Source organism: Cadophora gregata (genome assembly GCF_030347475.1).
Source record: "Cadophora gregata isolate MNR1 chromosome Unknown scaffold_3, whole genome shotgun sequence".
In the NCBI taxonomy this organism is placed as follows: Eukaryota; Fungi; Ascomycota; class Leotiomycetes; order Helotiales; family Ploettnerulaceae; genus Cadophora; species Cadophora gregata.
In genome coordinates this window covers 105922-127747 of record NW_026695926.1, presented here as the reverse complement: position 1 = coordinate 127747, position 21826 = coordinate 105922, and the positions used below count along the sequence as shown (strand labels likewise).

Genomic DNA, 21826 nt, shown 5'->3' with positions numbered 1-21826 from the left:
TTTATTTATAAGTATGAAAGTAATAAGTAAGTATTTTATATTAAAGCTATCTTATTAGAATTCTGATTATAATTATATATTTTATTAAAATATAAAAAAAGTTAAGCTAGATATTATATATACTATTAAGCTAAAGATAACTTAATTAAAAGTACTTAACTCTTTATATATTATAGCTTCTTTTATAAATAGATTTATATAACTTAAAGAATATACTTCTTAAGAGTATAACTTATAACTTATAATAACTAAACTTATAATAAAGTAAAAAAGTTAATTATAATTAACTTTATTATTTAACATAAATAATCTTATTTATTATTATTTAATCTTCCTTATTTAACTTTATAAATATATTATATAATAACCTATACTTTTTAATGAGTTATAATGTTTAAATAAATCAATCAAAATAAGTAAATTAATAAAAGTAAAGTAATTAATTTAAAAAAAAAGAATTAAAAGACTAAGTAAAAGTATTAATACTAATAAATTAAAAAATTAAATAAGAGTATTCTTATAACTAATTAAATAATTTATAAACTTTATAAAGAGTTTTATAATAATTATATAACTTATAGATTTTAAAGGAAATACTATATTAATATAAGAAATTAAGTAGTATATAAAGAAAGCTACTTATAATTATAAAATTAAGTATAGTTTTTATATAACTTTAAGTTAATAATATATTAAATCTTTTATCAATTATATATAAATAAAACTATTTAATTAAAAAGTATTAATTTCTATATATTAATAGATATATAAAATAAAAAGAGAAAATAAGTACTTACTAACTTTAAGTAAAAAATACTATAAAAATTAGTTTTATTATATAAAAGTTAAGATTAAGAGTAAAAGTATTTTTTATATTATTAAAGTAATTAAGATTAAATATATATAAATTTTAAGAGAAGAAAAAAGTAAAACTAAAGTTACTATTTCTAAGATATTATTTAGCTTAATAGTAAATAAGATTATTATTAGATTTAAATAACTTAAAAAAGTATAAAACTTTAATAAAACTAAGAAATAAAATTAAAATAATATAAAAGCTTTAGAAATTATATTAAAAGAACTTAATAAAAATAATACTATACTTATTAATAAGTATAAAACTATTTTTATTATTTAGATATAATTAAAGTTAAAGTATAATAAGATTAGCTTATTAATTATAAACTAATATATAATAAGTATTTAAAACTTTACTTTTAATAAGAATACTAGTATTAATAGATTATAAAATAAGCTAAAGAAGTACTAATAGAAGATTATTATAATAAATAATATAATAAAAATATATACTTTAATAAGGTACTTTTCTTAATATTAACTTTAGCTTTTTAAAAGTAAAGTTAATATATTATTATAAGAGATAGTTTCTTAATCTAATAATCTCTAATAATTAATAAAAAAAATAAGATCTTATAAGAAAAGAAATCTTATATATAAGATTTAAAGTTATAAATTATAAGTAAGAAATAAGTATATATTATTTAGTAATAATATAAATAAGTATATTATTACTTTAATTATTACTTTTACTAAGATAGTAATTTATTAGATTATAATATAATTAAAGTTATTTTAAAATATTATTATTATAGATCTAAAGATTACTTTATTATTAATTATAAGTTCTAAGCTACTAATAAGAAATATATTAGAAACTTTTAGTTAAAGAAAAGAAAAGAAAATAAGCTAAGTTAATATATAAGCTTAAATTATAAGTTAAAAATAAGATTTTATACTTTTAATTTAATTAAAAAGATTATTTTAAACTTATTAAGAAAAGCTTTTTATCTTATTATCTTAAATATAGAAGGAAAAGTTATATAATAATATATAATTTAGATAATAATATATTTAATAAGTTTGATTATACTATTAAAGATACTTTTTCTAATAAAGAAAATAATATTATTAAGAAAGCTATATTATTTAAAAAGTTAATTTATAAAAGTATTTCTAAAAACTAAGTAATTAATATAAGTATAAGTTTATTTATAACTAACTAATTTTACTTATTTAAAGAACTAAGATTAATATTTAAAATCTATATCTAAGTTAAAGAAAAGATATTATATTTATATATATATATAAAGTTATATTAGTTAAAGTAATAGATAGAACTTCTTATTTTCTAAATAATATACTTTATATTCTTAAGCTAAATATAAATTTAATCTTAATAAAGAAATTATATAAAAGTAGCTATTATAAAACTTTTAATAATAAGAATATTTAAATTATTAAAAAGAATAAAAAAGTTTTAAAAGTAAAGTAAACTTATAGTTTTTATATTATAAAGTATATTTTTAAAGTATTTAATAGTAAAATAATTAAAACTATTAGAAAAGTTAATTATAGTTAATATAAAACTCCAAGAGCTTTATTAGTTATTAAACTAATAAGAGATAAATTAATAGATAATAATATAGCTATTAGAAAAGACCTTAAGTAATAATTTAAGTACTATTAATTATTTATATATCTTAGACTTAAAAAGATCTAAAACTTATATAATATAATTATATTAAAAAAAGTAATTAAGATTCTTAAGAGTTTAGATATTTATAATATATATACTATTATAAAAATAAAGAATTAGATTCTAAAAATACTAAGTATATAGCTTATAGAAATTCTTAATTTAGTATAATTTAATATTATTAAATTATTCTTAATATTAATTAAAAGTAACTATTACTTCTTATTAATTATTAATATTTATTTTTATTAAAACTAAGTAATTCTACTAAAAACTAAAGAAAATACTTATTAAGTACTTTATAATTAGAAAGTTAGTATTAAATTATAATCTAATAAGAAAGTTAAATAAATAAGATTAGATAATATATTTAAACTATTTAAAACTACTAATAATTAAAGAACTAAAGATAAAGTATTAGTATAATTAATAACTATTATATTCTTATATTAGAATAAACTTACTAAATAATTAATTTAAACTATAATTTTTTTTATATATATAATACTTAAAGATACTTAATTACTATTAGAATTCTAAAATAAAACTATTAAAACTAACTTATATATAAGAAACTAAAATATAACGAAACTTATAACTAATAATATAAAGACTTATTTAATAAAAGCTTTTATAAGAGAAATACTATTAATAAACCATATCTATAAGTAAAGAAGTAAATACTTTTATTATATAAATAAAAAGATAATACTTATAAATAAGTAATATAATAAGCTTATTAATTTTAGTAAAATTAAAGTCTTAATAAGATACTTAAAGAATATAATAAAATACTTCTAAGTATATTTCTTAAAATATAAATTAATAATTTTATTAAGTTAAATAATTATTAAAAAAAGTAGCTCTAAAGAAATAATTAATCTAAATATTATAAAGAACTTTAAATATTACTTTAAATAAGAAAGCTTATAATAAATTAAAAGTACTAAAAACAGCTAATCTAATAATTAAAGATTAGTAAATAAATCTTATAATAGTTATTTTATTATTTATATTACTAATAAATATACTAGCTTTTATAAAAGCTAATATATTAGATTATAACTTAAAATCAGATTTAGAAATAACTTTAGATAAACTATTAGTAATTAAAGTAACTCTAAAAGTTAGCTTAAAAGCTAATAAGAATATAAACTTAACTCTTAATCTTAAATTATAAGTTAAAGCGATTATACTAAACTCTTTAAATAAAATACTAATAGAACTAAAAGTTAATAGTAAATCTAAGTTAATTATAATTAACTTTTTTTAAAAAAAGCGTTATATTACTTTATATAATTATTATAAAAGAGAACTAAATTAGACTTAGAAGATAAAGAAAATATAAAAAGAATTAAAGTAATAATTATATAGATTCTAATAAAAGGAAATATATTAAATAATAAGTTATATAAACTTTATAATAAAACTACTTTACTTATAAAAGAGATTGCTAATATTATAATTCTTTAAATATATAAGTAAGCTATTAATAGTAAATATATAAAATAATAATATATTATAATAAAAAAGGAAATATTATCTTTATATATAAATAATACTTTCTATAAAATAATTCTACTAAAAAGTATAAACTTTATCTCTTATAAATAAGTATATATAATTAAGATTATAATAGATAATAAGATTAAGTAGTTTAAAGCTTAGTTAATAGTTAAGAAATTTAGTTAAGTATATAAATAAGATTATAATTAAACTTTTACTTTAATTATTTAAATAGACATACTTTAGTTATTCTTAATACTTATAATAAAAAAAGACTTTAAATACTATTAATATAATATTAAGAATATCTTTATTAAATTAAAACTAAAGAAGAAAATCTTCTTAAAAATCTTAAATAATATCTTAACTAAGAATAACTATATATAATAATCTTTATATAGCTTAATATTACTTTTATTCTTAGAAAACTTAGTTAATTTATAAGTAACTTAATTAAGTATTATAAATATAGTTTAAAATTACTACTTAAATACTTAAAGTTAATTATTAAGATATAAATCTAATATAAATTAAAAAGAAAGTATAATATTATTATATTTTACTTTAATATAAACTAAGTAAGTAATAAAGTCCATAAGAAAAGTACTTTAAGAAATATAATTATATTTTATAGTAAGCTTATTTTATAATTAAGTAAGAAGTAATAATTAGTTACTACTTTAAACTATAAATCTAAGTATATAGTTGTAATAGCACGGTTTAGCGTTAGCTAGCACGTGAGCGAAATAACCACGGATCAGGTGATAACCTCTCTAGTACTCTAAGAATAAAAACTTATTTAAGTAAATATAAAATAAAAATAAGAAGTCTAAGATATCTTAAAAGTATACTTTAAATAAGATAAGACCTTATAATACTAAGCTAAATAAAAAGAACTTAATTCTAACTTAGAATTCTACTTTATTAAAGACTTTATAACTTATTTATATAAGCTTTAAGACTTCTATTAAGCTTACTTTATAGAACTTAGACTACTTAAACTACTTCTTAAATAACTAACTATATAAGAAGTAAAAGATAATAATATATATAATAGATTAATAAATAATATTATAATATTTAATATAAATTATAATAAATTTTTTATAACTTAAAAATAAGCTTTCCTTAAAAAGGAAAGTAATATAATAAACTAATTATAATAAGTAAGTTATATAAGTAAGTTATATAAGTAAGGCTAATATTATAAAGTTATAAGGCTAAAGTTATATAATAAACTTAGAACTAGCTTAGTTTACTAATAGTTATATTTCTTTTACTTATTCTTAAGGCTTCTTAAGAACTTCTTTCTCTTACTATCTTTTCTACTTTATATTATAGTTACTAATAAATATTTATTATATTATTATACTTTATTATACTAATAGTAATTAATAGTAGCGTCTATTTATAATAAAAGAAATTTTTAATAAAATATATAGAAAGGAAGTATAAAAATAAAGCTTAGATATTAGAAGAGCTATAATTTATAATATAATAAAACTTAAGGTATAGGTTCCTTAAGAGCTATAAATAGTAAAAATATAAGTAAGAAAAGATTAGTTATACCTCAAAAGTTTAAAACTAATTAAGAAGTAAGAAAAAAAGCTTAGTAAAAGTTGAAAATTTGCCTCTTCTACTACCTAAAATTTAGTATTTAATCTACCTCACGTGCGAGCGCGAGAATTTAATAGAACTAACGTTTAATAAAAGTGGCCGATCGAAGCACTTCAAGAACACCAAAACTAGCGCACTAAATAATGGACGCCCAAACAATCAAAACCTCTAAAATCTTAAGAGTATCTTCAGAAATAGCATATACGTACTTCAGCTAGAGCGATTATTTTCTTGTCAAGTTGTCGTTGCGCAATCCACGAATTCGTGCTATTGGAGACCTTGTCTCAATCGGCCACCTTTGTTTACAGGCAAGTCCCGTAAGCGAGGGGATACACAGATCAGGGTTGCGACTTGCTGGTTGTGAAAAGCCAGATTTCTGGGTTGATTAGAGCTCTAGATATGCACTCGACTGTGGAGAGTGTGTTTGCTTATCTGTCTTTCCTTTCCTCTAAGTGGGGTTTCAACTCCTATCACTGAGATAGGACGTGTGGGTAATGTAAATTTCATTTGAGACTGGCTATTAGTCTATCTTGTTTGCACTTCTGAGCCATACTGATATATCAAAAGGAACGAAAACCAAGACGATATTTTCTCTCGTAAATCACTCCGTTGAGTCATCAAATTTTAGTAAGCCTATGACGAATAACCTTCCGCATCTGTCCAGATAGCCACCACTACATCAGATAACGCAAAAGATTTGTGCTGCCTTCCGTTCAGTATTCAATCAGTGTGGCAGCCCCTATTATTGATGAGGCAGGTGGATTGACAGGTAAGTGGATACCGGTGCTATGGGTGTACCTAGGAGGAAAAGTGTGGATTTGCTTTACTGTTAATGGGAACTTGGGGACGAGGCGATCTGTCGGGAGTGGACATGTCGTTCTGTGGCGGTGAGAGTGATCGAGGGGGCTTGGAGGGGCGAGAATTCAGACTGATTCCCTTCGAAAATCCTGACTCTGACGATATCGGGTTTTTGCTGGAGCCATTTCAGGATGATTTGTTTGTTTGCGAACGGGGACGGTTTGGGTGTCGGCATGATAGAGGAGCAATTCGAACACCTGGTAGTCAAAATTCCTCAGAGTATGCAAACCTAATGCAATACTGACAAACAGTGGAGCAGCTTTTCTTCACCGTCTCGCTACGAACTGCTCACCGTTAAATCACGAACCTCACCGTTGCTGCCAGCGAACAGGCTCCAATGCATCTGTCGCATCGCATTGCACATCACGAACTGGGTCAAATCCCAGGCAAGTGGAACCTCCCGACAGCGGCAGCTCGCGGCAAGCTAGGGAATGGGCCGCCCCTAAGGCACCCTCGACCTCCTCTGACCTCCCTGAGGACTGCCACTTCCGGTAAACGCACGAGGCTTCATGGGTGATGTTCATCCCAAAATCTTGCAACCCCTTCGAATTCCAGAAATGAGGAAAACCCGCCCCCTCCTTAACTACCGAGCCTGTCATCTCCCCTCGCGCGTCACGAATCAACCCCTCCAACCCCTCCGCCACTCCCTGAAAAGATTGCGAATTTCCCTCGGGACCTTCCAGAAAGATCGCATGTCTTTCTATTTTCAAAGAAAGCCTAGTCCCCTCGTCTAGCTTGCTTCATATTTAGTTTTAGTTAACAGCCAGCCATGTTCCGGATGTCTCCCGAGCGGGTTTGGCTCACTCAAATTCCGCGAGCTCTGTTCCCTATTCCTTGTCCTTGTCCTTGTCCTTGTTCCGTTCCACTAAGTAAATTTACTACAGTACTCCAACGAAAGGAATGGAGCATCGTTTCCAGGATATTGGGATCGCTAACTATATCATGGATGCTATTCTACTGCTTTTGGGAGAGATAATTGGATGCGGGGGCGCGGAAGGTGGATTCCTTTCCTGCAAGTGGTTGGGAGAGACTGTTATTGCCCGCGACCCTTGTTGTTATCAAGTTTACTCTGGGCTTCGATAGATGGATGTCTCAGGCGTACCGAGAGGTTCCGGTGTCTCGGGCGTGCACAGAAAGGTGAGATGGGACAATTTTGGATAATTTCTTGTGGTTTGCAAATGCAAGTTTTCGAGATGCATTCCAGGAAAGTATTCGAGAGCGAGAGGACCTTCACACTTTACAAGTCATAGCGGAAGAGTCGAAGTTAAGATATGATTTGAGACAAGTACGGACGGTTGTGGCATATTATGAATTCCATGCATGGTCTTTCTTGATAACGTATTGCAATCTCGATAGAAGCACGTTGCAGGCTTCTCTGCCCCTCATCGAAGCAATTGAGCTGAGCCTGTGTTCGAGAGGGGCAGACGTCAAAATCCCAGTCTGGCCAGCCAACCAAGCTGTCGGGCATCAGGAACATGAGAGTTTGACGACTTGGGAAACTTCCCCTGAAGATTGCATGCACTTGTATGACACTACAGTAGGTACTATTTGTTATCGATCTTCATTATTCGTCAAGTCAAATAGGAAGGTTCCGGTGGGCCATCTCAATTGAGATCTGACGACTGTGTGACTTGCAATCACAGCGCGTTTGCACTGACTTGTTATCATCTTGAAAAATCTACCCCTCCGTTCAAACCCCTCTCTCTCTCCCAATTATTCCCATCTCCCGCTCCCGTTTCTGCTCAAATCCACACCAAATACCTCGAATCCACATACCCCTGTCTGGGAAATATTCCCAAGAGTGACTTAGCCAACAAGGTCCGCCCATGACAAGGGTCCAGTTCAAACGGCTGGGCTGGGCTTCCGGGGAAGCAGTTCCAATCCCTAGCCCTCACTGCCTCAGTGATGCGATGCACACTACTGTACTGTAAGTACAGCTCCGTCGATGTGGGTCTTTGTACCTGGCATGCGTGCTGTAGCGGCGTCCTGGGACCGAGCTTTCCTCTTAAACGGGCCACGGGGTGCTCGACTTAGGGTCATTCTCTATTTACGAGTCCAGCTGGTGGGTGTTACTCGTAGTGAGGGCATCGAACTATTCTACTGTAGAGGGGTAAAGCGCACAGGGGGGTGGGCAGAATGACGATGCTGGGTGCAAGTGATGCATGTTTTGCCCTGCAGCACAACCTGGACTTCGTAACAGGAAGATAACTTACGAGCGCGTCAGAGCTTATCATCCAATGACAGAGCGACGAGTATCTGGAGAAAGCGAGCGAGGAAGGCAGAAAACAGCACATAACTAGAAATAGTCGTCCAAGTGAGACGACCGTGGATGAACCGCACTTTTTCTGTCCTTGCTTTTACATGTACATACGCGCGTCCGCTTTGCATGAAAATCATTTGATGCGCATGCAGCTGGTGGTAGTGATCTGAGCGGTGAGATGAGAGGCTCGATGAGAAGGCGTCAGCAAGAAGCGGTGCAGAAGCACAATCGGATATGGGCTGCCTTTGTTGGGTCGGGTCGGGAAGGTAAGGATGAAGACATCTTGAAATATTCTTCGCACGGGGGGGAGGTTACGAGGAGGGGTCGTGACTTGACCGCTGTTCTGCGTTGTCCCAACGTACTTCTTCACTCCCCGCTTCTTCACATGGAAACTATGCGTCCGGGTTGTGAGGACTTGAAGCTGTCGATGAGTGGAAATGATTCTTTCTGGGAAGGGTAGGACCTAAAAGCACTAGGGCAGAGACCAGCGAGGAGTAGCTTCACACACTTTCAATACTGCTCGTTATGTGATGTAGATTTGATAGTGCTGGAAGAATAACGAGCTTGCACGAGACCTATTCAAGTGCATCGTATCGTGGTGTTTTATTTCTGCATCTTATATCCAGTTGATAGAGCCGGCTGTTGGTCAAAGTGAAAAGAAAAATTATAGATGGTAAAGAGACTCTTGCCTTAGTGATCAGACCAGTAAGTTCCGTACCGTACCGTCCCCGTCCGTCCCGCTTCGAACTAAAACAAACAATCATTTTATTTCTGGTTTTAAGTGCTTTTGATAGCGGTGCCACAAGATCCAAGGAGCTGGCCAAGGGAAATGAGGTTTGCGTCTTTCAGTCGCCCTCATTGCTTTCTCGGAGTTCTTTCGAGCGCCAGAAGCTCCCAGAAATTTTATATCATACATTGTCTATCATATCATCGCACAGATGGGCTCATAATTACCCCTTGCAGTCACTATGCTGGACATATCATAGCACATCCTTACAATTCTTGCTAAACCCGGCGAGGCATCCAGGCTTGGCCAGGTACTTATACACGACATCTCACCCCTCGTTTGCCTTACCTGGCCCTCGCCTTGGCCGTTTGCTATTTGGTTTGCCCCCATCGCTTGCTGTTTGAACGGCTTGGTGGTGGTGGTGGTTGGTGGGATGTTTCCTGGGTCACAGTCATTGGGACGTTGGAACTGTTACCCCTCGACCGACTGAATTGAGCTGCTGAGGTATTGTTGCTGCTCTTGTTGTGTTGTCAACTCACAGCCTCACTCTAGACTCTCGCTGTGCTGCAAGTCGGACTAGCGTTCGTTCAAACGATGACCCTATTTTCAGACGGCAGCAATGCTTTCACGTAGGAAGGGAATACGCCTCGACCCGCCTGACTCGAAAGTCTGTAGTCAGCACTGGCCTGAAATAAAATATACTTTCATTACAGTACAATTATTAGCTCGAGTTGAGTCGAAGCGAGACCTCCCTTGGTAGCATTTTAAGGGTCCATGTCTCGCAAAAGAAACAGTTGAATGATGACCCCTCCATATCCATACCTGTCTGTATCCATCGGGGGGTTCTGTTTCTGATATAATCTCCTCAGTCATCTGAAGTGTGATGGTGATGACGGGGCTGTGTCTCCTATTCAATAATTCGGGAACATGACGAATAGCTGTCCATGCTGCTGGCGCTGAGCACAGACAGGTAAGGTACTCATAGAGTACTATCGATTCGCTCAAGAATTGCTGCTTAGGTCCAGTTGAATTTCTGGTGATACCTCAACCAATACTCTGACGATAATCCAGTGTTGCGTCGCATGATAAACTGGTACGTGGTGAACCTTGGAATTAATGGAAAGGACGAAGCGAAGAGGGGCAGTGGGGAGATGGGCACTGACGGTCCACGGGTGCCTTTTCCCCTGAACCAAGCAAGGAATGGGCCGCAACGCCCTACAGTATATTCGAGCGCACAGTACCTAATTTACCTTAGGTAGGTAAGGTACGTACCTAGTTTGACGGAAGGGCCGGCGTAGTATTGTTATGGCTCTCGCTCGGGGAGGAAGGGTGCTGAATCGCGTCAGGCAAACCAAACACTGTATCGCCAGGTAGGGCATTCTCGGCTGAACCAGATCGTGCGACGTGACGTCCTGTATTCTTGAGAGTTGAGACTCGAGGTCTGTTACTTCCTTCGTCTCTGTGCTTGTCCATGTCCTGCTGGCTGGTGCGCGCTGAGCGGTGATTTCTTGCGCGCGCCCCTGGAGTCCTTGAATGGCTGCCAGCCAGTCGTTTAGCAATACTGAGGTAGCCATATCCGGCACACTCTCGCCGCTTTAGCAGACAAAGGCGTGGGAGTGGGAGTGGGAGAGGGAGAGGGCGAGGGCGAGGGCGAGGGGGGCGAGGGCGGTCGCCCCCGCCATCTCCTTTTCCATTCTTCCATGTGCTTGGGAGCTTGGAAAGACCAATGTCCAGCTAGCTAGCCCTTCCAGCAACGGCAAGCGCAATAATAATAATACGGAGGTCATGAACGAGAGCACAAGCACAAGCACAGCTCCCCCTCTCTTCGGCCTGTTCTCTTGGTGCTCCGCTAAGCCAGAAGGGGAGATGGTCGCAGCCACACGCTGCAGCTGGATCCACCGCGAAGTCCACTAAGTCACACACCTCACCTGCACCCCCCCTCGCCCCCCCCTCGCCCCCCCTCCCTTCCGAGCCCCCGGCCCCCTGCCGTCCTCTGCCCTGCCCTGCCCTGCCCTGCCCTGGAGGACTAGGTAAATTTACTGAGTACTGACCCACTGCCTGCTGCACCCGCACTACTGGACTTGGACTTGTCAGGACGCTGGCACTGGCACTGGACTCTCTCATTCACACCACACTCTTCTCCCACTCCCACTTCCATCCCCGAACCTCCTGCCTCCTGCCTCCTGCCTCCTTACACTCTCGTTTCCCCTCCTCTTTCTCTGGTTTTGCTCTTCCTTTCTCATCAACCCCTCTTTCGCAACAACAACAACAACAACAACAACAGCAACAACACACTGCCATCGCATCAACCACGCATCCACCGTCAACCGTTCTAATCCCTCACCAACCCCATCCCCATTGCCATCCCCATCATCAAGCACACCTGGCGACGCACATTCCGCCACCTAATACCACTTAACAACACCCGACGAACGCGACTTGCGACCCATTCTTGCCCACCACAGGCGAGAATCTGTCCCCGTCGCGACACTGGCCGCTGCCACCATTATACCCACAACACACAACTCTATGCCCACGAAATACCAACAAATGAACCCTACATTGCAAAGAACTCAAGTTACACTTTAAGCCCTACGCCCACGCTCGCGAGCCAGACGGTCGATATTCAACCATCGAGGGTCTGAAGAAGGAGGATAGGGTAGACAGGACAAGAGCAGCAAGCACAGCAAGGATACACAGTCAAACCATTGCACAGCATCACCACTCAACGCGAGAACATCAGCAGCAGCAACACACTCAACATGCCTGTCGCCAGTATGACCGTCCTGCCCACTGCGGCATCGTCGTCGGCTATGCGCAAGTCGTCGTCGTCGTCATTAGCCCCAGAGAAGAAGTACAAGTGCCAGTTCTGTAATCGAGCCTTCAGCAGGAGTGAGCATCGCAGCAGACATGAGAGATCACGTAAGTCATTTATTCGTCCCTTCTGTTTCTTCGCGTGTCTCCCCCCGATCTTGTTATAATTATCCTCAAGTTCCCCTCATTGCATTCCATACTTTCTCTTCGCGACGGTCGAGTTCCGCCCGCCACACAACTAACACAGCTTCCCCTCTCGGGTTGCGTGTGAGGGGCTGGATCGACACCTCAACCCAGCACGTCCACAATAACATCGACACAACGTCGCTTCATTTTTTGACGATAGTCCTCAGGATAGTACTAACATGACCTTGCAGACACCAAGGAGCGCCCTTTCAAGTGCATGAAGTGTAGAAGTACCTTCGTGCGACGCGATTTATTGCTTCGACATGACCGGACGGTGCACGCCAAAGATGGAGGCGTCCCTCTTCACAGCGACGTAAAGCGACGAGCGGGACCCAAGCCCAGTCCAATAGCCGGTCCATCCAAGTCAGCCATTGCCATTGACACCTCGGCCCTCGAGCAGATCGAGGCGAGCAGTGATGGGATGGTGGATCTCGAGACGGCGGCGATGCTGATGACTGATCTGCACCACAAAGCAACTGCGGCGATGCGCAACGCGGGCGTGGGCCCATATGAGAATAGACCTGGAATGGCTTTCTCGCATGGATCTGCACTTCTGGAGCCATCCGTCACATTTCCATCGGGAGCCATCTCACTTCCTCAGGTGCAGTGGGATTCATTCATGCCGCAGTCAGTTACTGAGCCAAAGTCGCATTCAATCACTTCCACCGCCTCCGGGTCGCAAGAGTCGCAGACCTCCTTCACCAGTACGAGCACCATGCATCCGCATCCAAATCAGTTACCTCCCATCAACAAGGCGGCAGCTTCGGGCTACAATGGTCTCGTTCCAGCTCTTCAGCAGATGATCAACTCTTTGCCGCCTTCGGGAACCGCCACACCAAGTCAGATGTCCCCATCTCAATCCCGTAATGGACAACAGTCCCCAAAGGCTCCCGAGGTTCTCAACGACGATGAGCGTAACATCATTCTTGACAACATTCGCGATGGTGACAGTGAACGCGCCATCCCAGAGAGCTTCCGTCTTCCAAGCTTGGGCTCCTTGAACAGGTACCTCCAGACTTATTTCGGATTGTTTCATCATCATCTGCCCTTCTTGCATCCGGCGTCATTCAAAGCAAGTGATGCTTCGCCGCCACTACTGTTGGCCGTCCTCTCCATCGGTGCGTTGTATGCGTTTGATCAAGATCAAGCATACATCCTTCACATCGGCTCCAAGGTCCTCGTCAACCAGTTCTTGCAGAACAAGGAGAACTTCAGCTCGCGAAAGTGCCCTCTCTGGACTATGCAAAGTTCTCTACTCAACATGATCTTTGCTAGCTGGAGTGGTGATCCGAAGGGTCTCGAGTGGGCTTGTTCTATCAAGAGTCTACTCGCCAACATGGTCGCTGGCAATCGCTACGAGTTGAAGATACGGACGGACAAACGCGAAGGGGCTCAACCTACTCGAGCAGAGTGGGTAGAAGACGAAGGCTGCAGACGTACTTACTATGCCGTCTACATTTTTTTCGGGCTATTGACTCTGTCATACAACCATACTCCAGCGATCAGCTTCAACGAGTTTGAAGACCTCTCCTTGCCATCGACCGAGGAGATGTGGAATCTCAATACTGTAGACGAAGCCACCTGGTCAGAACAACTCGCAGCGTCACAAGCTCCATCGTTCATGGAAGCCCACGACAACCTGTTCCAAGGAGAATCCTTACGCTACAGCGCTTTTGCCACTCGTGTCATGATCAACGCGCTCTTCCTTGAAGTTTGGTACCATAAGCGCAGCCCAGAAGCTCTCCAAGATGTGGTTACCGAGTACAAACTTCGTCTGGCTCTGGAGACATGGGAGAAATCGCTTGATCTTTGTGAGCCTGAATTTGCTTCGGTCCCACTCAGTGCTCCTCACAAGGGCCACCCGCTGATCTTCAATGCCACGGCCATGTTCCGAAATGCACGTGCCCGTCTTGAAGTCGACCTCAAGTCGATTCAAGAGGTCTTGAGGTATCATGACTGCTACGAGGTTGCTGCTGCCATGAGCAACGCACGGGACAAGGTCAAGAGATCCAGCGAGATGATCAAGGTTATTCAAGAATGTTTCAACTGCATTGAAACTGCAGCTCTGCAAGGAATCCGATGGGTGGCTCGCACCTCGCCCACTAATTGGAGCATCGAACATCCACTTTGTGGTCTTGACCTCATGGTTATCCTCAGCTTGTGGCTCTATCGCCTGGAAAATGACGACGAGCCCGCAACTGAGGAAGAAACGGTCATGTACCAGAAGATTCGGGTTCTCTTTGACGATGACTCTGTCGAGATCGTTGGCAACAAGCTTAGCTCAACCGTGGCACGCCTTTGGGGAAGTATGCTGGATGAAGTTGTCGTCTGGGGGTAAGTTCCTTCGCGCCCCATTCAATCCAAAGTCAATGCTAACATCTCAATAGTATCACCAAGATCATGGGTGAATCCTTCCGCTTCCACTCCCAAGCTCTCATCGGCTATGAGGATGATATCGAAGGCTCTGATGTCTCAACACCGTCGATGATTTCTCAGGGACCAGACGACAATGACGACAGTGTGTATTAAATTTGTCGAAGTTGCATTTAACGATCTCCATGATTTCCTATGTTTTTTAGACACTGATATCCGGCCCAATCCCATCTCACGCATTCTCGTTTAAAACTCTCCTTTGTCAATTGCATAAGCGTCGTCGTTTTGCAGGCTTGGATTTGGCTTGCGGACAGAAAGGCATTTCCTAAAGAACAAGGTCACGGGCAACAATACGGGGCTGGTCTGGTTCGGCTTGGCTTGGCCAAGCATGCGAGATCTTATTCTCTCTCTCTCTTTCCTCATATACCACATCTCACGGCGCGTCATTGTCATTCGGCGTATCCTGCTTAATCTCGCACGCACGCACAACTGGCTGGCCCACCCAGTGTGTTGTTTCTGCCCTTGTCCTATTAGCTACTTTTTATTCCTTCATGCAAAATTTTGTGTCTGTTTCTTCAGGGATCGGTTATTGGCAGCATATTACTTATTTAATAGTGGTCGTTTATACCTCTCCCCTTCTCCTCGTCATCATCATTCATCTCATCTTTACTCATCAGATACCTTGTTCGATATACAATCTTGCTATTTATTCGGCTTTAGGCGCTCTGTTCTTGCCTGCATCGAGTCTTTTCCTTTACATCTGCAGATTTGGCTGGATTCGATTCTCTTGATTTTATCTTTCATTCCCATTTGTATTTAGTTTTCTTGGCTCCTTGGAGCAGGCGAGGAGAACTGGATATTAAGCAATGGTGGTTGAGGAATACACAATTTGATATTGAGTGGAGGGTCTAAGGGTCATTGTCGTTGTATAAATAATCAGTAGCGAAGTCGGCATTCTATTGATTGTTTTACCCTAAACTGCATGTGTCCGATGTAACCTGTGTGCAATGCCCCCTCCAAGACATTTTACCTCCTCAATACCAATGTGAGTTCCCTCATCACCCTACCTAGGTATGGTGGTTCTCATATATGTCCCGGTGACAACGTCTCAGCTCCACCAGTCTCCCATTCGCGAACCCGGGCGCGCCTTCCGCTTTCGTTCCTACCTGAGGGAGATGAAATGACGAATGGCCTGGTAGTCTGTAGCTGTTCACTTTATTCAGAATGGGGTTGAAAAGCATCAGAAAGTAAAGGATCCGGCTAAGCACTGTGGTCAATTCCGTGGTAGTAAAGGATTAGAGCGAACGGTCCTACTCATCAACAACATATACTGCGTTCTGACGTGCGTGTTTTTGGGTTGCAGGGAGTGCAATTGGATCCTCGGGTAACGTCGTAAGGCCGGGAAATTGGGGATGGGCGATTAAGGTTGCAGACGGGTGGTCCGAGATAAGGAAACATTCTTGGATAGTTAATTGATCTGGTACCTTGTGCTATAAATACGTTTTAGGAGTAGTTGTCTGCTTTTCAGTCTTGGCCTCTGGTCTTTCGTTAAAGACAACGGGTAAGCATGTAGAAGTGATATTAGTTTCTATACAGACAGCGGCGATCACTTAAGCCTTCAATGCCTTCCTAGATAACCAAAAGATAGTCGCCGTTAGTAAGGTTGCGGCCAGTCACTGGATCCTCTAGTGTTATACGCTATCAGATAGATGAAAAAGCAAAGGGCCTCCCCGACGATACCTCCAAGATGCCTTTTTTTCTTAGTTTAAGCGTGGGGCTAACGATGTGGCTCGATAAGAATAAATTGTCAAAATAAGACGGGTAGCTTGAAAATACCCGCGGTATTAGAATAGCCTCGTTAGGATAAGGGTCGGCTCACGTGGTGCTCCGTGAGAGTAAGCAGTATATCGTGCTAGTTGTGGAGAGAGACTATATGTCGTTGAAAAAGGTTAGAAGAACGGAACAGGAGACGGTATGGGTGCTGATATCGCTATTAAATCCGAGATCTGAGGATATGAAATTACGGCTATTGAACAGCAAAATTAGCAGCGGTCGCGGGTATCTCCATCTTGACTTACTTAGAACTCATTTCAGCGTAGATGGAGGAGGATATCATGATGAAGCTTTTTTAGCTCTAGGATATACCGTTTAGTGTCCAGAATATGCATGCTGTATTCGCAGGAGGGTAACGGAAAAGGCTCTTGCTCGGCTCATTAAAATCCCGAATAACAAAAAAGATGATCTGTTACTTTACTAAATAGCTCGTCCATGAGAGATGTTACTATTCGTACAAAAGCAAGTGTGTTTAAATTTTTAGCAGTTTAGGGTACAGGTTCGTACTTAACGTCACAGCAACCGTGCAGGAGCAGCTAAGACTGAACTCAAATGAAAATGTTGTACAACCATGAGGTTGTTAGCCTTCATCCATCCAACACTTTATATTACAATATATCTATGCACCTATACATCATCACATTTCGACGTGGACATAGCGGTCATCGCATCCCTACTATCATCGGAAATTGTGAAGGTGGTTGTCTCGGAGCCAACGCCAACAAGTGATCGTATCGATATTAGTATCTGCCCACTATCTTAGCGACGAGAGAGCTTATTCTCTGACATCGTTATAGAAACCGAATTACAAGGCACAATGTTTCACACGATTTCCCACCGCATTACCTGAGTAGCACGTCAAGTCGTCCACAGGTAGATGGCTGAAGAGGCACACGCGAATAACGGTAGCTGGCTTACCAACGAAGACAAAGGTGGGAACCTACGATAGAGTTCATAAGATCTTGCCTGAGTCTTGTCTAGGTCTTGGACGAGAAAATCCGAACATCCAGCCCGGTGGACCGCGGTAGTCAAAACACTACGAAAATTGAAAAGGGGAATATTGCTATCCTTAATTTCCTACGTATATATGAAGTTAGAAACAGCGAGCACACTAATTTCAAAACAAGTGGTATTCAGCTCGTGGTATTTGAGGATTGAGGCTGAGAAATCAAATAGCTGAAAACCCAAGGGTCCAGGGTAATGATGAATAGGCTTGTCGCTTAGCAAACCAAACCAAACAAGACAGAGCTCAAACGCTAGACCCTGAGCAGCTAGCGAGTATACTTAATTCGGATAACAGGCTTCTCAAGTTCTTGTTCCCTCTCACCTTCCCCTTGACTCTTTTATTTTCGCCCAGTACAGTGTACCCCTTGTGACTTTGTTGATTCGTGTCATCGCGAGGGATTTTGCCACAAATCAAAATCCCAAAAGATACGTACATATGACCTGATTGGATGCCACACTTGTGGCAAACTAGCAAAATCACAGCAGGGTACATTGTACAAAGGGGACATTCTCGCAAGCGGCTCAGTCCAGCTACCCCGAGGTCAGAGTGTCTAGGATCAATGACCTCAGATATACCTAGATTTATCAAGACCACATGAGCTGGGGCTCTTTTTCGCATTCTATTTTGCTGCTATCCAGGGATGTTTCCGTGCGTGTGAAATTTCAAGTCATAGGGTAGTAGCGCTCTCTTTGCAGTTATGCAAATACCTTATTTCTACCCATACCAATTCTCGAGCAGCATTTAACAGTGTCTTGCTGATAGTCTTAGCATCACCAACATCACGATCTCTTATCGAAATATGCCATAGACATACGGATATTCCAATCATCCATATCGAGACCAATCCTATAGCTGCATAGCTGTCACCGTCCGATGCAGCCATGACTTAAGCTCGGAATATAGCATTGAAAGAACCAACACTCCACCCCGCCATTAACTCCGTCAACTAGACTCGAAGGAGAAGATGGCAGTTGAAATAGACTTTATCGCGGCGGGATCTTTCCAATAGTTCGGGTCCTTGACGAGCCGGCAATGATATGTCGGGTTTTCTACAGCTTCTCCATCCAGGTTAACTCAGTACTGTCTGTTTCCCAGGCATGGACTGGCTAGAATAAATTGTTACCACAAAGAATACACTTCGCTTAGCTTTCTAGATGTTGGCGAAAATTCAATTCGGAGTTCTGGACCTTAAGGATAAGTATGTGATTCGCCAGACCAGTTTCTAGATCGTCTTCTTTTCCCATGCCCAGTAGTCCCGCGGGAGGTTCTGGATCCGAAAAGTATTTGCGTTCAGGCTGAGATCTTAAGACTTCTGATCATGACGATCATAGAACTTCCCAGTTTACATAATAAGTATATATTGTACGCTCAAGTGAGGTGCTTCTGAAGCCGAACAACAAATCCATCATTGGAAATCATACACTTTACCCAAAACCAACTCTTGCTCTCTTGCTTTTACCGACTAATCCCAACTATAAAGATGCTTTCTCTGTCCCCGCTCTCCCTCTAGCCACCTTCGTCTCTGGCATCTCTGCTACACCCACGAAAAGACAAGACAGCGGTGACATCGACGCTATCGTCTTGCAATACGCACTCACTATATAAAGTAACTTCATGCACGTGTGATTCTGTAGCTGACTGCACATAACTCGAGCACCTTGATAATTCTTCTTACAAGAAGGCTCTCGGTGAATGGGACCAGAAGGCTTTTACTGATGCCAGCTTCTCGTCCAAGTACTGCTATTACTTGAAATGTGTCGCCCATGATGAGAAGGGACATGTCGTATATCTCGAGGCAGGTCTCACTGCCGCGGGAGCAATGCCTATCGCTGCGTGCGAGTACAGCTTTCGAATAACCGATCCAAAGTCTTTCGTTGCCTTATCTTCTGTCATTGAGGGTGTCGGTGTCTTGGCTTATCTGTAAGTTGAATCGCTTGCCGCCATCCTGCTTACTGACACCTTCTGTGGTGTTCCCTCTGGTCACCTCAAAGGCATATTTGAGAGCTGCTGGTTCCATCATAGTTACTGAAGCTTTGCATCGTGAGTCGTTCCGTCAACTGTTGTAGTCTTGAACGTCTTCTCTCATTGACTCTTTGCAAACAGAATCTCAACAACGATCTGCCGTGAGATATTTCTTCTTAGCACTCTCGAAAACATGTGATGGCCGCTAGCTCTCAATTAGGTTGGGGAGACACTATCCGCAGACGTCTTTGGCACTCCACTTGGCTTCAATGCCGTTTATTAGTTTGTTTCGATAAGTTTCGGTCATAACCACATCCTAAATTTTACTTAGTGTCGCATCTGGATTCATAAATTCATGCCCAGAGACCAACATGCCCCTTCCAGTCATGGCATACCCACGCCTCACTCTTATTTCAGGTCTCCCAACGGCTCAAGGTGTTCATATCGATATTCAGCCTAAGGACCCTATCACAGGAGAAGTCTTTGCTACCTTTGCCAGCGGGTTGAATGTCGCCGCTGTGACATCCCAGTCAATGTCCCAGGGCATGTTCATGGTCGCAGTTCCAATGATGGTTGAGGGGCAACGTTACGTTTTCCTTGATGAAGGATAACTCTGGCAATCTGACCGATTCCAATATTGTTGCTGGTCCGTCGGCGCTTCCAGATTGCCCATGTACATTGCTAACTTCTGAACAGGTCCTGCTATTCTCGAGGTCACTCCTCTTTCCCCAACCTACAGCATCTCTATCACATAAGGTATTATGTGAGTACGGCATTGTGCGAGATGACTCTATATGATGATTCGACGTTGGGTCCTTCTTGGCAAACTGTTGCGAATCGGACCCTATCTCAGACAGATGTGGTGTTCAGGGGAAAATGACATACCTATCTTACAAGACTGCAGCTTAATCTTTTGAATGATTATCAAACCCTGCGACTACCTCTGAAATTCGCCGCGGTATTATCCCCACAGAACCCCTAACCCCACCTTTTCATGTCGCTCGTCAACAATACATGCCCCTTGTGATCGTCTCAATTTTTTTTAAGACTCATCCCATCCGTTGTTTCCTCCTGACCCAGACTTCTTTGACCTCGCCATTCCTACCTGCTTCATCGCAACCTCCAACAATAGGCCGCAACTGCACCTCCCAAATCTTTAGTCGGTAGTTTCCTCGATCTCCATTTCCCCGTACCAGATCGAAAGACCAGTCGTGCTTCGGACATCGGATCCCCGCACTCAGCCGAACACCAAAATCTTCGATATCAAACAGGGTACCCTTTGAAAGTGGATAAGATGAATGAGGGCAGCTCTAGAACTATATCAATCGTGGTCTCGACATCGCTGAAAGACACAGACTCACGTGATCCACTGCATGGAAGTCGCCCTGATATTGGAACACCACAACCTGATCTGTCAAATCCGCGGGGACACCTGTGGAACCTGCTCGATCTATTTCAGAAGCTTGTGAGCTATCATCGCTTGGCACGTAGAAAACTCTGCACCCAGGAGCGACGGTGTCTTGGCAGAGGAGTCGATCTGACAGCGTTGTGCTGCCAGATTCTGTGATATTGGGGTACGAGGTACTTGGGCCAGCGGAGAACCATGCATCGCCGCTGCGCGTGGATTTTGTGAAGACGTTGAAGAATGACATCTGAAGATTACTGTATTTGTGACTTGTGAACGATGCAGGTTGAACTTGGGAAAATGTTTTCGGCAAGGTCAACAGTGATTATGTAACCAAAGTGGATGAGTCAACAGAGCTTGTGTGTGATCTTTAAATAAGCAAGTGGCAGTAGGATGAAGATTTGAACTAATGAGCCCTCAATTAGTGATATGGAGCGTCCTGGAGCATCTCTGAAATATGTATAATGCTTTACACAAGATGGAGGCAATTGCAAGGTATGTACTGCAAGCGAACCCGCTTCAGGCTCGCCACCAAGTGGTGGCCATGGACGTAAATATCTTGTGTACATTTCAGCGTTTTGTCATCAAATCGCCATAGCTAGAGTCTCAATTCGATTAGATTGGTACTTTGAAACTCCTTAAAAGGTAGGGATTTCTGATGCTTGGCTAGCTGATGCTCTCTTCCTCTCACCAAACTGGACTGTAGCCCTCGTATGAGGCTCCATCAGTAGTCCGCCCAACGCTGTTCTCGATATCGAGAAGACAGCCTCAAAGAGGTACCC

General features: G+C 39.7%; 3 protein-coding genes across 3 annotated transcripts; 2 read left to right on the top strand and 1 right to left on the bottom strand.

Moving 5' to 3' along the window:
• Nucleotides 1-6452: 6452 nt before the first annotated feature.
• ONS95_008656 (uncharacterized protein) lies at nucleotides 6453-6973 on the top strand (the record flags this gene model as incomplete). Its single annotated transcript, XM_058502196.1, has 2 exons — nucleotides 6453-6678; nucleotides 6738-6973. The coding sequence occupies 2 exons, from the start codon at nucleotides 6453-6455 to the stop codon at nucleotides 6971-6973; spliced, it is 462 nt and encodes a 153-aa protein (XP_058361123.1).
• Nucleotides 6974-11540: 4567 nt separating this feature from the next.
• Nucleotides 11541-16596, top strand: ONS95_008655 (uncharacterized protein). The gene is made up of 3 exons (XM_058502195.1): nucleotides 11541-12387; nucleotides 12657-14799; nucleotides 14853-16596. The coding sequence occupies exons 1-3, from the start codon at nucleotides 12228-12230 to the stop codon at nucleotides 14992-14994; spliced, it is 2445 nt and encodes an 814-aa protein (XP_058361122.1). The 5' UTR covers nucleotides 11541-12227; the 3' UTR covers nucleotides 14995-16596.
• A 3813-nt stretch (nucleotides 16597-20409) lies between these two features.
• ONS95_008654 (uncharacterized protein) lies at nucleotides 20410-21296 on the bottom strand. The gene is made up of 3 exons (XM_058502194.1): nucleotides 21001-21296; nucleotides 20525-20949; nucleotides 20410-20466 (listed from the first exon to the last, which is right to left on the bottom strand). Exons 1-2 carry the CDS (start codon nucleotides 21289-21291, stop codon nucleotides 20689-20691), a joined length of 552 nt encoding a protein of 183 aa, XP_058361121.1. The 5' UTR covers nucleotides 21292-21296; the 3' UTR covers nucleotides 20410-20466; nucleotides 20525-20688.
• Between the last annotated feature and the right edge of the window lie 530 nt (nucleotides 21297-21826).

Bases quoted from the DNA above. Each gene is read 5' to 3' on its own strand.
- ONS95_008655 (XM_058502195.1), top strand. From the start codon at position 12,228: ATGCCTGTCGCCAGTATGACCGTCCTGCCCACTGCGGCATCGTCGTCG. The intron at 12,388-12,656 runs GTAAGTCATTTA...ATGACCTTGCAG, and splicing joins CAGCAGACATGAGAGATCAC to ACACCAAGGAGCGCCCTTTC. The intron at 14,800-14,852 runs GTAAGTTCCTTC...ACATCTCAATAG, and splicing joins GATGAAGTTGTCGTCTGGGG to TATCACCAAGATCATGGGTG.
- ONS95_008654 (XM_058502194.1), bottom strand. From the start codon at position 21,291: ATGTCATTCTTCAACGTCTTCACAAAATCCACGCGCAGCGGCGATGCA. The intron at 20,950-21,000 runs GTGAGTCTGTGT...ATATAGTTCTAG, and splicing joins ACTTCCATGCAGTGGATCAC to AGCTGCCCTCATTCATCTTA.